The 14,299-nt window shown below is 41.6% G+C and overlaps 1 protein-coding gene across 4 annotated transcripts in view; it reads right to left on the reverse strand.

Moving 5' to 3' along the window:
- LOC130306386 (semaphorin-6D-like) overlaps positions 1-14,299 on the reverse strand; it is a 214,362-nt gene that overhangs the window by 28,980 nt on the left and 171,083 nt on the right. For all 4 annotated transcript variants that reach the window (XM_056552095.1, XM_056552093.1, XM_056552094.1 and 1 more), the window contains exons 11-15: positions 9,360-9,577; positions 4,630-4,761; positions 2,531-2,686; positions 533-706; positions 314-451 (exon numbers count right to left, since the gene is read on the reverse strand). In XM_056552095.1, the coding sequence (XP_056408070.1) occupies positions 314-451; positions 533-706; positions 2,531-2,686; positions 4,630-4,761; positions 9,360-9,577 (818 nt within the window). The remainder of the gene's footprint in view (positions 1-313; positions 452-532; positions 707-2,530; positions 2,687-4,629; positions 4,762-9,359; positions 9,578-14,299) is intronic.

Here is a 14,299-nt window from a genome sequence, read left to right on the forward strand (position 1 = left end):
CTTTGCCGGTATCATACTAGGCACCTCTTTGCCGGTATCACACTAGGCACCTCTTTGCCGGTATCACACTAGGCACCTCTTTGCCGGTATCACACTAGGCACCTCTTTGCCAGGATAACACTAGGCACCTCTTTGCCAGGATAACACTAGGCGCCTCTTTGCCGGTATCCATTTTTTTCTTATTTCACCAGACGGAACAGGTAATTTAGAAGACATATGTGAATGGGTCCTATAGAAATATCAAAAAGACGGCACGTTCTTGGCCAACCACTCCCCTTGTAGATAACCTTATGGCAGTCCATGTGTTACCTACCTCCTACAGGTTCCATACAATTCACACCGGCTGAGAGGAACACGAATGATGCAGCCAGAAAACGCGACAAACAGGGCGCGGTTATCTCGATCCAACTGCAGTCCTAGGATCCTCCCATCGTCCATCTTCCCTCCGCACCTATGTTATAGAATGCTTTACTATATGCTTTCGGTTGTATAATCCAAGCACCAAGAACTGAGCTGGAGGCCCTGCTGTTACCTGTCTTGGTTGTAGACGTTGATCTCTTCCAGGAGGACGGTTTCCACCGTGGAGTTTTCTGTAGTTCCTGTGAGAACCTTAAGAACTTTTCCATCTTCGGATCCCAGAAATAAGACTGTGTAATTTCCATAAGGGCCAGCTGAGGTATCTGCAGCGATCTGCGTCAGCTTATACCTGGAATGAGATAGAAGGAACAAAATCTGTATCATAGTAGCAATATTAAGGGGTATTCCGGTGAAAAACTATTTTTTTCATATCAACTGGCTCCAGAAAGTTAAAGGGGTATTCCAGGAAAAAACATTTATATATATATATATATATATATATATATATATATATATATCAACTGGCTCCAGAAAGTTAAACAGATTTGTAAATTACTTCTATTAAAAAAATCTTAATCCTTTCAGTACTTATGAGCTTCTGAAGTTAAGGTTGTTCTTTACTGTCTAAGTGCTCTCTGATGACACCTGTCTCGGGAAACTCCCAGTTTAGAAGAGGTTTGCTATGGGGATTTGGGGACACGTGTCATCAGAGAGCACTTAGAAAAGAACAACCTTAACTTCAGAAGCTCATAAGTACTGAAAGGATTAAGATTTTTTTTAATAGAAGTAATTTACAAATCTGTTTAACTTTCTGGAGCCAGTTGATATATTAAAAAAAGTTTTTTCCCGGATAACCCCTTTAAACTGATTTGTAAATTACTTCTATTAAAAATCTTAATCCTTCCAGTACTTATCAGCGGCTGAAGTTGAGTTGTTCTTTTCTGTCTGAACACAATGCTCTCTGCTGACAACTCGCTGTCTGTCTCAGGAACTGTCAAGAGCAGGAGCAAATCCCCATAACAAACCTCTCCTGCTCTGGACAGTTCCTGGCATGGACAGAGGTGTCAGCAGAGAGCACTGTAGTCAGACAGAAAAGAACGACTCAACTTCAGCAGCTGATAAGTACTGGTAGGATTAAGATTTTTTTTTAACAGAAGTAATTTACAAATCCGTTTAACTTTCTGGCGCCAGTTGATAAGAAAAAGAAACTTGTTTTTTACTGGAGTACCCCTTTAAGATAAGCATTAAAATAAGTAAAGGGGGCCTTCAGACATGAATGCATAAAGACGGACCCTATGAAGGCCCTATGCTCACATCCAGAACATACGACACAAAGGTGTAGAGAAAAAGTGCCAGAAGGCTTTGTGGTTATTTCTTCCAATAACGCGTTTCGGAGGGTATCTCCTCCTTCATCAGATTGGCTTATGCCAATCTGATGAAGGAGGCGATACCCTCCGAAACGCGTTATTGGAAGAAATAACCACAAAGCCTTCTGGCACTTTTTCTCTACACCTTTGTGTCGTATATTCTGGATGTGAGCAGCGCCTTCATAGGGTCCACCTTTTCCGGTTTCCTGTCTACATGCTTATTGGAGAAGACCTCTTCCTCTCCCATTTGGACCTTGGGCTTGCAGCTTGCTATCATCCACCTACCCAGCTTATGTAACCCTGAAGGGTTGATAAGCCTGTTTTCTCCACTATCTGGTGAGCGACCACTCTACAGAGTCTACGTTTTTAGAGTCCTGCCTTGGACTGCTGGTGTCAAGGGTAATACAAGAGGCGCTGTCCTCTGTCTCCCTGTCCACTTATCTTTATCTGTTCCATCAACACATTTTAGGAGTAGACTTGTTAGTTTTCTAGCCTAATGGTTGTCATTAGAGATGAGCGAACTTACAGTAAATTCGATTCGTCACAAACTTCTCGGCTCGGCAGTTGATGACTTTTCCTGCATAAATTAGTTCAGCTTTCCGGTGCTCCGGTGGGCTGGAAAAGGTGGATACAGTCCTAGGAGACTCTTTCCTCGGAATGTATCCACCTTTTCCAGCCCACCGGAGCCCCTGAAGGCTGAACTAATTTACGCAGGAAAAGTGTTGAGCCGAGAAGTTCGTGACGAATCAAATTTACTCTAGTTGTCAATGTAAGCTCATATTAATAACTCATGGGTTTTTCCATACCTGCTGGTTGTTTTGGTAAACCATGGTGTCTCGGTAATGGACGGCACAGCCTCATCTAAGAGAGGGAAAGACTTGATGAAGGAAAGGGTCACGTCTGGAAACTCATTGGATGCCTTGTATGAGGTGGCACTGCCAAAACCGGCACAACACCCGGGCCTGGAAGATGAAAAAAGAAACGTCAAACCCCCGGAAGCTTCAATCTGGATCTCCTTGAACCCTCAAGCTATGATCTCTTCAAAGCTTCTATCTATGGATCTTCTGAAAACCTAAAGTCATAAATCCCTTTGAAGCCTCAAGCTATGGATCTGATCAAGGCTCATGTTATGCATCCCCTTAAAGGGGTACTCCCCTGGAAAACTTTTATTTTTTTTTTTTTAAATCAACTGGTGCCAGAAAGTTAAACAGATTTGTAAATTACTTCTATTAAAAAATCTTAATCCTTCCACTACTTATTAGCTGCTGAATACTACAGAGGAAATGGTTTTCTTTTTAGAACACAGAGCTCTCTGCTGACATCATGACCACAGTGCTCTCTGCTGACATCTCTGTCCATTTTAGGAACTGTCCAGAGCAGCATATGTTTGCTGTGGGGATTTTCTCCTACTCTGGACAGTTCTTAAAATGGACAGAGGTGTCAGCAGAGAGCACTGTGGCCATGATGTCAGCAGAGAGCTCTGTGTTCTAAAAAGAAAACCATTTCCTCTGTAGTATTCATCAGCTAATAAGTACTGGAAGGATTAAGATTTTTTAATAGAAGTAATTTGCAAATCTGTTTAACTTTCTGGCACTAGTTGATAAAAAAAAAATAAAAAGTTTTTCACGGTAGTACCCCTTTAAGATGTGAATTTTTTAAAATCCACAAACCATGGGTTAACTAAAATCCTCAAGCTATGGATTTATTTAAACTCCCCCTCCCATAGACCTGAATGGAGGGGGCGTGGCCTGACATCATAAGGGGGAGTGGCGTCACGTCTTCGTCTCGGAAACCAAGCGGCCACTGACCCAGCGGCAGGACCCCCGCGATCAGACATCTTATTCCCTATCCTTTGGATAAAGGGTAAAGATGTCTAAGGTCGGAATACCCCTTTAAGCTATATATTTAATTGGAAACATAATCTATGAATCTTCTCGATGCTCAAGCTAAAAGCCTTAAAGGGGTACTCCGTGTCCCTAGACATCTTATCCCCTATCCACTGGGGACCCCTGCGTTCTCCCTGCTGCACCCGGCGTTCGTTTAGAGCATCGGGTGCAACGCTAGAGGCTCGTTATGTCACGGCCACACCCCCTCAATGCAAGTCTATGGGAGGGGGCGTGACGGCAGTCACGCCCCCTCCCATAGACTTGCATTGAGGGGGCGCGGTCGTGACATCACAAGCGGGGCGTGACCGTGATGTTATGAGCCTCCGCCCCGCATCGCCAGTCATCCAGAATGGAGCTAAGTTGGCGGCGGGAATACCCCCGCAATCATATCCTTTGGATAGGGGATAAGATGTCCAGGGGTGGAGTACCCCTTTAAAGGGGTATTCCAGGAAAAAAACTTTTTTTTAATATCAACTGGCTCCAGAAAGTTAAACAGATTTGTAAATTACTTCTATTAAAAAATCTTAATCCTTTCAATAATTATCAGCTGCTGAAGTTGAGTTGTTCTTTTCTGTCTGGCAACAGTGCTCTCTGCTGACATCTCTGCTTGTCTCGGGAACTGCACAGAGTAGAAGAGGTTTGCTATGGGGATTTGCTTCTAAACTGGGCGGTTCCCGAGACAGGTGTCATCAGAGAGCACTTAGACAGAAAAGAACAACTCAACTTCAGCAGCTCATAAGTACTGAAAGGATTAATATTTTTTTTTATAGAAATAATTTACAAATCTGTTTAACTTTCTGGAGCCAGTTGATATATAAAAAATAGTTTTTTTTCCTGGATAACCCCTTTAAGCTAGGAGTCTCCTCAGGGCCTCAAGCAATGGATTTACGCTGAGTCTCATGGCAAGTATCTTTTAGAGGCCTCATGCTATAGATCTTCTAAAAATATTAAAGTGGGACTCCCCTTGAAGCTTCATGCTTTGGATCTTCCTATTTCCTAAGGTCTGAGGCTGCATTTACCTGGGGACTGGGACCTTATCTTCCGGAATTGGGGTCCAAGCAGATTCGGTGGTCTTTTGCTCTTTGAACTTCCCGTTAAAGACTTTCTCAATCTCATCCATGTAGAAAGCACACACGCCAGATCCGGTGATGCTACAAGAAAAAAAATATATATATTTTCATGAGTTTCAGGCATATTCCTCTCACATCAGGACACTCAATGGCGTCACGTAACATAATGGGCGCACCAACAGAACATTCACTCCCCAAAATGACTGCCTGTAATGTCACTAGGTAGCGATTACCGGATTTTTCGCCGTATAAGATGCGTCTTATACGGCAAATACACATTAAAACCCTCTCCTATCGCGGCGTTCCCGGCGGCCATCAACGGCCGGGACCCGCGGCTAATACAGGACATCGCCGATCGTGGTGATGCCCTGTATTAACCCTTCAGACACGGCGATCAAAGCTGATGGCCGCGTCTGAAGCGAAAGGGACACTAACCCGGCTGCTCCGTCGGGCTGTTCGGGAACGATTTCGCCGCGGCGTCCCGAACAGCTTACAGGACACCGGGAGGGACCTTACCTGCCTCCTCGGTGTCTGCTCCGTGCCGGGATCCCCTGCATGGCCGGCGCTCTCCTTCGTCGTCATCACGTCGTCGCGCATGCCGTCCCGTCATCCAATAGGAGCGGCGTGCATAGCGACGTGATGGTGGCGACGGAGAGCGAGGATACCGGGCGGCAGAGACGTTCCGGAGCGACGGGGACACCCAGGGGATGCAGCGACAGCGATGGAGGGCGACATCCAGGGCAGCGGTGACGAGCGGTGACGGGTCCGGAGCGGCGCGGACACGTGAGTATTACCTCCTATACCAGTGGTCTTCAACCTGCGGACCTCCAGATGTTGCAAAACTACAACTCCCAGCATGCCCGGACAGCCAACGGCTGTCCGGGCATGCTGGGAGTTGTAGTTTTGCAACATCTGGGGGTCTGCAGGTTGAAGATCACTGTCCTATACTTTACATTGTATTCGGTTCAGAATCTTTTTTTTTCTAGATTTTCATCCTTTAAAATTGGGTGCGTCTTATATGCCGGAGCGTCTTACATGGCGAAAAATACGGTATATTGCAAAGTGTCATCACCCAACGTGTCCGTCTGTGTTTTATGAGCATAAATCACTGTATTTTAGCAGCCTCCCGCCTTCTATCCAGAGATATTTGCTAATAAGTATTTCTGTCCCAATTCCGTATTAATCTCTCATCTTAATGGCCGCCTTCCCTCGGTGCTCATACGCATGACGCCGAGTAGACTCTAATGTGCCTCCCGTCCAATAATAACACATCCCCGAGGATTAATTCCCTTTATGAGACGATACGTTGGCCGCGGTGAAAAACATTGATATAAATGGATTTATTCCCCGCGTCTCCCAGCAGCCTCCGGGATGAAGTCTCCGGCCTGGAGAGGAGGCCTCTCGCTCTGGCACCTGGCTCTGATGTATCGCTCTCCATTACCTGTGGTTTCCTTCTTTATAACCTGTAATTTATCGTCCCGTCTTTATTACGTTTTTGTCTAGCAGCCGCAGAGCCGGCGTTAAATCTTCCTCTGAACTTTCCCAGCCACTTAATTTCTGTTTCACGGCCCTACTGGGCATCTGCGTCCGGCTCTGTTTTGCTTACCTAATCCACTAATGGGGTCTGTAAAATGCTTCACGTTCTCTGGACGCGGTCCTATTCCGTTCGGCCATTATTGGCGGTTTCCTATGTACTCCTGCGGTTTTTTTTTTATAGCCCTTCGAGGAGTATCCATTAATATATAACAACCGGGCCGCAGGTGCATGAAGGATGAGAAGGCCCGATTGCGTCATGGGCTCTTAACAGCTATCATTAGCTAATCCCTTTTTATGACCCTGTAGATACTTTGCCCTAAATATCTCAAAATGTGAACTTTATAAGGGTTTTTTTTTCTCTCTTTACACCCAAAGCTAGAGTAAAATTGTGCTGGTTGCCCCCGGTAACAGTCTACATCTTATCTATACTCTGTAGACAGTCAGGTGACTTGACAGCTCAGCTGTATAACTTATCTGGGCTCCCATAATGCATTGCTCTGTGGTACTAGGGAAGCAGCAGGATTCCGAATTTAGCTTGTGATGTGATTGAAGTGTAATGAACTAAGGGACACAATAGTATTTTATCTGTTCTATAATGTTCTTAAAATACAACGTTCTTCTGTAAGGCTGCATTCACACCACGTTTTGGCAATACAGTTCCCGTATCAGGTTTTTGAGGAAAAACGGATTCCTCAAAACCGGACTAAACTGTATCAAAACGTGTGTACAAATTTTAACCCGTATACGGTTTGAAAAATGACATCCGGTTGCATCCGTTTTTTTAAGAAAAAAAAACTATACGTTTTTAACTTTTCACTCCTTTTTGAATAAAGTTTTACTTGTTTGATTGAAATTCCAAGAAAAAAAACTGTAAAAAACCGTATGGTGCAAACCGGATGGAACTGTACGCACATATGGTTCTCTACGGTTCCCATTGACTCCCATGTTTAAAAAAAAAAAAAAAACGTAAACGGTTTAATACAGTTTTTCAACCGGACCTAAAACTGTGGTAGGATACGGTTTTGGGTACAGGAAAAAAAACTGACAAAACCGTACAGGATGCAAAACGGACACAACCTGATGCATCTTTTGGCATACGGTTTTCAATGGAGAGTCAATGCATACGGTTTCCAATACGGTTCCGTACGGTTTTCACATAGAAAACGTATACGGGAACTGTATTGCAAAAACGTGGTGTGAATGCACCCTAATACATTTAGAAACTGTATAGGAGTACCTATAATGCACCATATGAAGATTCGGATTACCTATAGTGCACCCTAAAATGACATGGCTTACCCATCGTGCACCCAAAACAGGCTTAGATGACCCATAGTGGACGCTAAGAAGACTTTGTTTATCCATAGTGCATCCTAAAAAGTCTTGGATTACCTACAGCGCACCATAAAAAGATTTGGATTACCCATAGCACACCCTATAAAGGCTGGAATTACCTACAGTGCACCATGAACAGACTTTAGGTTACCCATAGTGCATCTAAAACAAGATTTGATTACCTATAGCAGTGTTCTCCAACCTGCGGACCTCCAGATGTTGTAAAACTACAACTCCCAGCATGCCCGGACAGCCGTTGGCTGTCCGGGCACGCTGGGAGTTGTAGTTTTGCAGCATCTGGAGGTCCGCAGGTTGAAGACCACTGACCTATAGTATGCCATAAAATGCTTGGATTACCCATAGGGGACCCTAAAATGTTTTGGATTACCCAAAGTTCACCATAAACAAGCTTGGATTACCTATATTGTACCCTAAATGACTTGGATTAACAATAGTGTACCATAAAAAGACTTGGATTAACAACATTGCACCATAAGAAGACTTGGATTACCCATAAAGCACCATAAGAAGACCTGGATTACCCATAAAGCACCATTAGAAGACTTGGATTACCCATAAAGCACCATAAAAAGACTTGGATTACCCATAAAGCACCATTAGAAGACTTGGATTATCCATAAAGCACCATAAGAAGACTTGGATTACCCATAAAGCACCATAAGAAGACTTGGATTAATCATAGTGCACCATAAGAAGACTTGGATTAATCATAGTGCACCATAAAAAGACTTGGATTAACCATAGTGCACCATAAGAAGACTTGGATTAACCATAGTGCACCATAAGAAGACTTGGATTACCCATAAAGCACCATAAGAAGACTTGGATTACCCATAAAGCACCATAAGAAGACTTGGATTAACCATAGTGCACCAAAAAAGACTTGGATTAACCATAAAGCACCATAAGAAGACTTGGATTAACCATAGCGCACCATAAAAAGACTTGGATTACCCATAAAGCACCATAAGGAGACTTGGATTAACCATAGTGCATCATAAAAAGACTTAGATTATCCATAGTGCACCATAAGAAGACTTGGATTAACCATAAAGCACCATGAGAAGACTTGGATTAACCATAAAGCACCATAAAAGACTTGGATTATCCATAGTGCACCATAAGAAGACTTGGATTAACCATAAAGCACCATGAGAAGACTTGGATTAACCATAAAGCACCATAAAAAGACTTGGATTATCCATAGTGCACCATAAGAAGACTTGGATTAACCATAAAGCACCACAAGAAGACTTGGATTACCCATAAAGCACCATAAAAGACTTGGATTAACCATGGTGCACCATAAAAGACTTGGATTAACCATAAAGCACCATAAAAGACTTGGATTAACCATAGTGCACCATAAGAAGACTTGGATTAACCATAAAGCACCATAAGAAGACTTGGATTACCCATAAAACACCATAAGAAGACTTGGATTAATCATAGTGCACCATAAAAAGACTTGGATTACCCATAAAGTACCATAAGAAGACTTGGATTACCCATGAAGCGCCATAAGAAGACTTGGATTACCCATAAAGCACCATAAGAAGACTTGGATTACCCATAGTGCACCATAAGAAGACTTGGATTAATCATAGTGCACCATAAAAAGACTTGGATTACCCATAAAGTACCATAAGAAGACTTGGATTACCCATAAAGCGCCATAAGAAGACTTGGATTACCCATAAAGCGCCATAAGAAGACTTGGATTACCCATAATGCATTCTAAGAATGCCTGGATTTCCCATCCCTGTAAACCTTTCCCCTCATCTCACCTATTGGCCTGGGTGCCGAACACTCCAATGACAGCGGGGCGGTTGTTGATGGTAAGGATGTCGCTCATGGACTGGAGGACATCGAAGTAGAAGAAGGAGTCACCGGGGACTGAGCAGTTGAGACGAGCCTTCTGGAAGGAGGTCCAGTACTTCTCCAGAACACGAGGGGAACCTCCCATGTCGTTCTTACAGACCCTGGCCACTCGGGAGAAAGTCACCTGAAAGACATTATGGACATATAAGTAATATTACAGGATAACTCCACCCAAAATGTTTTGATAAGAGTCAGTGACAAGGATCCATTAGAAAAGATGATAGGGGAGTAGAATAGAGTAGTATAGTATTAAAGGGGTACTCCGGGGGAAAACAATTTGTTTTAAATCAACTGGTGCCAGAAAGTTAAACAGATTTGTAAATTACTTCTAAATAAAAATCTTAACCCTTCCAGTACTTATCAGCTGCTGTATATGCTCCACAGGAAGTTATTTTCTTTTTGAATTTCTTTTCTGTCTGACCACAGTGCTCTCTGCTGACACCTCTGTCCATGTCAGGAACTTTCCAGAGCAGGATAGGTTTGCTATGGGGATTTTCTCCTGCTCTGGACCGTTCCTAACATGGACAGAGGAGTCAGCAGAGAGCACTGTGGTCGGACAGAAAAGAAATTCACAAAGAAAAGAACTTCCTGTGGCGCATACAGCAGCTGATAAGTACTGGAAGGAATACAATTTTTTAAATAGAAGTAATTGACAAATCTGTTAACTTTCTGGCACCAGTTGATTTAAAAAAAAAAAAAAAAGTTTTCCAGCGGAGTACCCCTTTAAGTAGTACTTTGAATGTTATTCTCCTCTTCTGGAGCTTGAGCAGGCATAACTTATATAGGAACCCCACATTAATTAATAACATCAATGGGGATCTCAAAGTTCAGAAAAGAGAACAATGTCCCTTCCTTTTTGCTGACCTTACCTTATGCCTTATACTGCCCAAATAATACCCCTATATAGTGTCAAATAAATACTTCTATATGCAGCCCAAATAACAGCACCATATAATGCAGAAAATAGTGCATTGTAAAGTCCACGTGAAAAAGAAAATCCATATATAGTACTGAAATAATACTGTCATTTACAACCCACATAATACCAAGATTTAATTTCATGTACAGCCCACATAATATCACCAAAATAACACTGCCATATACATCCCACAAAATCCAATATACTGCCATATAAAGCCCACATAATAATACCATATAATGCCAAAATAATACTACCATATACAGCTCACATAATAATACCATATAATGCCAAAATAATACTGCCAGATACAGCTTACATAATAATACCATATAATGCCAAAATAATACTAAGATATACAGCTCACATAATAATACCATATAATGCCAAAATAATACTGCCAGATACAGCTCACATAATAATACCATATAATGCCAAAATAATACTACCATATACAGCTCACATAATAATACCATATAATACTAAAATAATACTACCATATACAGCTCACATAATAATACCATATAATGCCAAAATAATACTGTCAGATACAGCTTACATAATAATACCATATAATACTAAAATAATACTACCATATACAGCTCACATAATAATACCATATAATGCCAAAATAATACTGCCAGATACAGCTCACATAATAATATCATATAATGCCAAAATAATACTACCATATACAGCTCACATAATAATACCATATAATACTAAAATAATACTACCATATACAGCTCACAAAATAATACCATATAATGCCAAAATAATACTGTCAGATACAGCTTACATAATAATACCATATAATTCTAAAATAATACTACCATATACAGCTCACATAATACCATACAATGCCAAAATAATACTGCCATATACAGCTCACATAATAATACCATATAATGCCAAAATAATACTACCATATACAGCTCACATAATAATACCATATAATACTAAAATAATACTACCATATACAGCTCACATAATAATACCATATAATGCCAAAATAATACTGCCAGATACAGCTTACATAATAATACCATATAATGCCAAAATAATACTAAGATATACAGCTCACATAATAATACCATATAATGCCAAAATAATACTGCCAGATACAGCTCACATAATAATATCATATAATGCCAAAATAATACTACCATATACAGCTCACATAATAATACCATATAATACTAAAATAATACTACCATATACAGCTCACATAATAATACCATATAATGCCAAAATAATACTGTCAGATACAGCTTACATAATAATACCATATAATACTAAAATAATACTACCATATACAGCTCACATAATAATACCATATAATGCCAAAATAATACTGCCAGATACAGCTTACATAATAATACCATATAATACTAAAATAATACTACCATATACAGCTCACATAATACCATACAATGCCAAAATAATACTGCCATATACAGCTCACATAATAATACCATATAATGCCAAAATAATACTAAGATATACAGCTCACATAATAATACCATATAATGCCAAAATAATACTGCCAGATACAGCTCACATAATAATACCATATAATGCCAAAATAATACTGCCAGATACAGCTCACATAATAATACCATATAATACTAAAATAATACTACCATATACAGCTCACATAATAATACCATATAATGCCAAAATAATACTGCCAGATACAGCTTACATAATAATACCATATAATGCCAAAATAATACTAAGATATACAGCTCACATTACCAACCAGAGCGCCTCCAGCTGTTGTAAAACTACAACTCCCAGCATGTTGGGCTATATAGTAGTATATAGTATAGGTCAGTGTTTACCAACCAGAGCGCCTCCAGCTGTTGTAAAACTACAACTCCCAGCATGTTGGACTGTATAGTAGTATATAGTATAGCGCAGTGTTTCCCAACCAGGGGTGCCTCCAGCTGTTGCAAAACTACAACTCCCAGCATGTTGGACTATATAGTAGTATATAGTATAGGTCAATGTTTCCCAATCAGGGGTGCCTCCAGCTGCTGCAAAACTACAACTCCCAGCATGTTGGACTATATAGTAGTATATAGTATAGGTCAGTGTTTCCCAACCAGGGGTGCCTCCAGCTGCTGCAAAACTACAACTCCCAGCATGTTGGACTATATAGTAGTATATACTATAGGTCAGTGTTTCCCAACCAGGGGTGCCTCCAGCTGTTACAGAACTACAACTCCTAGCATGTTGGACTATATAGTAGTATATAGTATAGGTCAGTGTTTCCCAACCAGGGGTGCCTCCAGCTGTTGCAAAACTACAACTCCCAGCATGTTGGACTATATAGTAGTATATACTATAGGTCAGTGTTTTCCAACCAGGGGTGCCTCCAGCTGTTACAAAACTACAACTCCCAGCATGTTGGACTATATAGTAGTATATAGTATAGGTCAGTGTTTTCCAACCAGGGGTGCCTCCAGCTGTTGCAAAACTACAACTCCCAGCATTTTGGACTATATAGTAGTATATAGTATAGGTCAATGTTTCCCATTCAGGGGTGCCTACAGCTGTTGTTAAACAACAACTCCCAGCATGTTGGACTATATAGTAGTATATAGTATAAGTCAATGTTTCCCAACCAGGGGTGCCTCCAGCTGTTGTAAAACTACAACTCCCAGCATGTTGGACTATATAGTAGTATATAGTATAGGTCAGTGTTTCCCAATCAGGGGTGCCTCCAGCTGTTGTAAAACTACAACTCCCAGCATGCCCGGACAGCCAACGGCTGTCCGGGCATGCTGGGAGTTGTAGTTTTGCAACAGCTGGAGGCACACTGGTTAGGAGTCTTTGATGGCGGAGAAGCCTGAGGAAATGATCCTGCTATAATTCAGGAGGGACAGAAAGTAGACGGCTCACGTAGGCGAGCGCGCAGCCCGGAACAATGACTGCGCCAAATACAAAGAGACAGGCCAATGCCGGGGAACAGGCGGCAAATTGGAGAAATGGACAAGAATCAGAGAGTAAATGGAATCTAAAAGGCAGAAGAAAAGGATCCAGGTCAGGAGAGAAATGAGTGAGGCGGCCGCTGAACATAGTCGCATTAGCCCCGGGATGAATGGAGACGTTATACATGGCCTCCGAGAGGCGAGGCCGCAACACCCGGCAAGAGACGCCCAGCATCTCCGCCACCGCATACCACGGCTGAGCCCCCCCTGTGCCAGCGGGAGACAGACCCCTACAAACCAGTCATACTAGAACATGGCTTCCGAACAAAGGGTTGTCACTTTCTTTAAAAAAAAAAAAAAAAAAATACCGTCCATGTTAATTTGCATAATTAATTATATATGTGTGACATCACAGGATACACAAATGCGGGGAAATTTTGTCCTATTCTGACCCCTATAACTTTATTATTTCTCCTTATACGGGGCCTGTATGAGGGGCATTTTTTGTAGTATTTATCAGGACCATTTTTGTTTTGTTCTGACTTTTTGATCACTTTTTTTTTTCATTAAATTCGGGAGTTGTAGTTAGTTACTAACTACAACTCCCAGCATGCCCTGATACAGCCTGTGGCTCAGCAGCTGCCCCAAACGAAAACTACAACTCCCAGCATGTTGGACTATATAGTAGTGTACAGTATAGCCTCTCATGTGTGATACTGTCTGCTGAGTTGCTGTATCCAAGCCTCTTATGTGTGATACTGTCTGCTGAGTTGCTGTATCTCAGTCTCTCATTTGTGATACCGCTTGCTGAGTTGCTGTATCCAAGTCTCTCATGTATGATATTGTCTGATGAGCTGTTGTATCTAAACCTCTGATGTGTGATACTGTCTGAAGAGCTGGTACATCTCAGCCCCTCATATGTGATACCGTATGCTGAGATGCTGTATCCAAGCCTCTCATGTGTGATACTCTCTGCTGAGTTGCTGTATCT

The sequence above is a fragment of the Hyla sarda genome, unplaced genomic scaffold, assembly GCF_029499605.1.
Source record: "Hyla sarda isolate aHylSar1 unplaced genomic scaffold, aHylSar1.hap1 scaffold_137, whole genome shotgun sequence".
Taxonomy (NCBI): Eukaryota; Metazoa; Chordata; class Amphibia; order Anura; family Hylidae; genus Hyla; species Hyla sarda.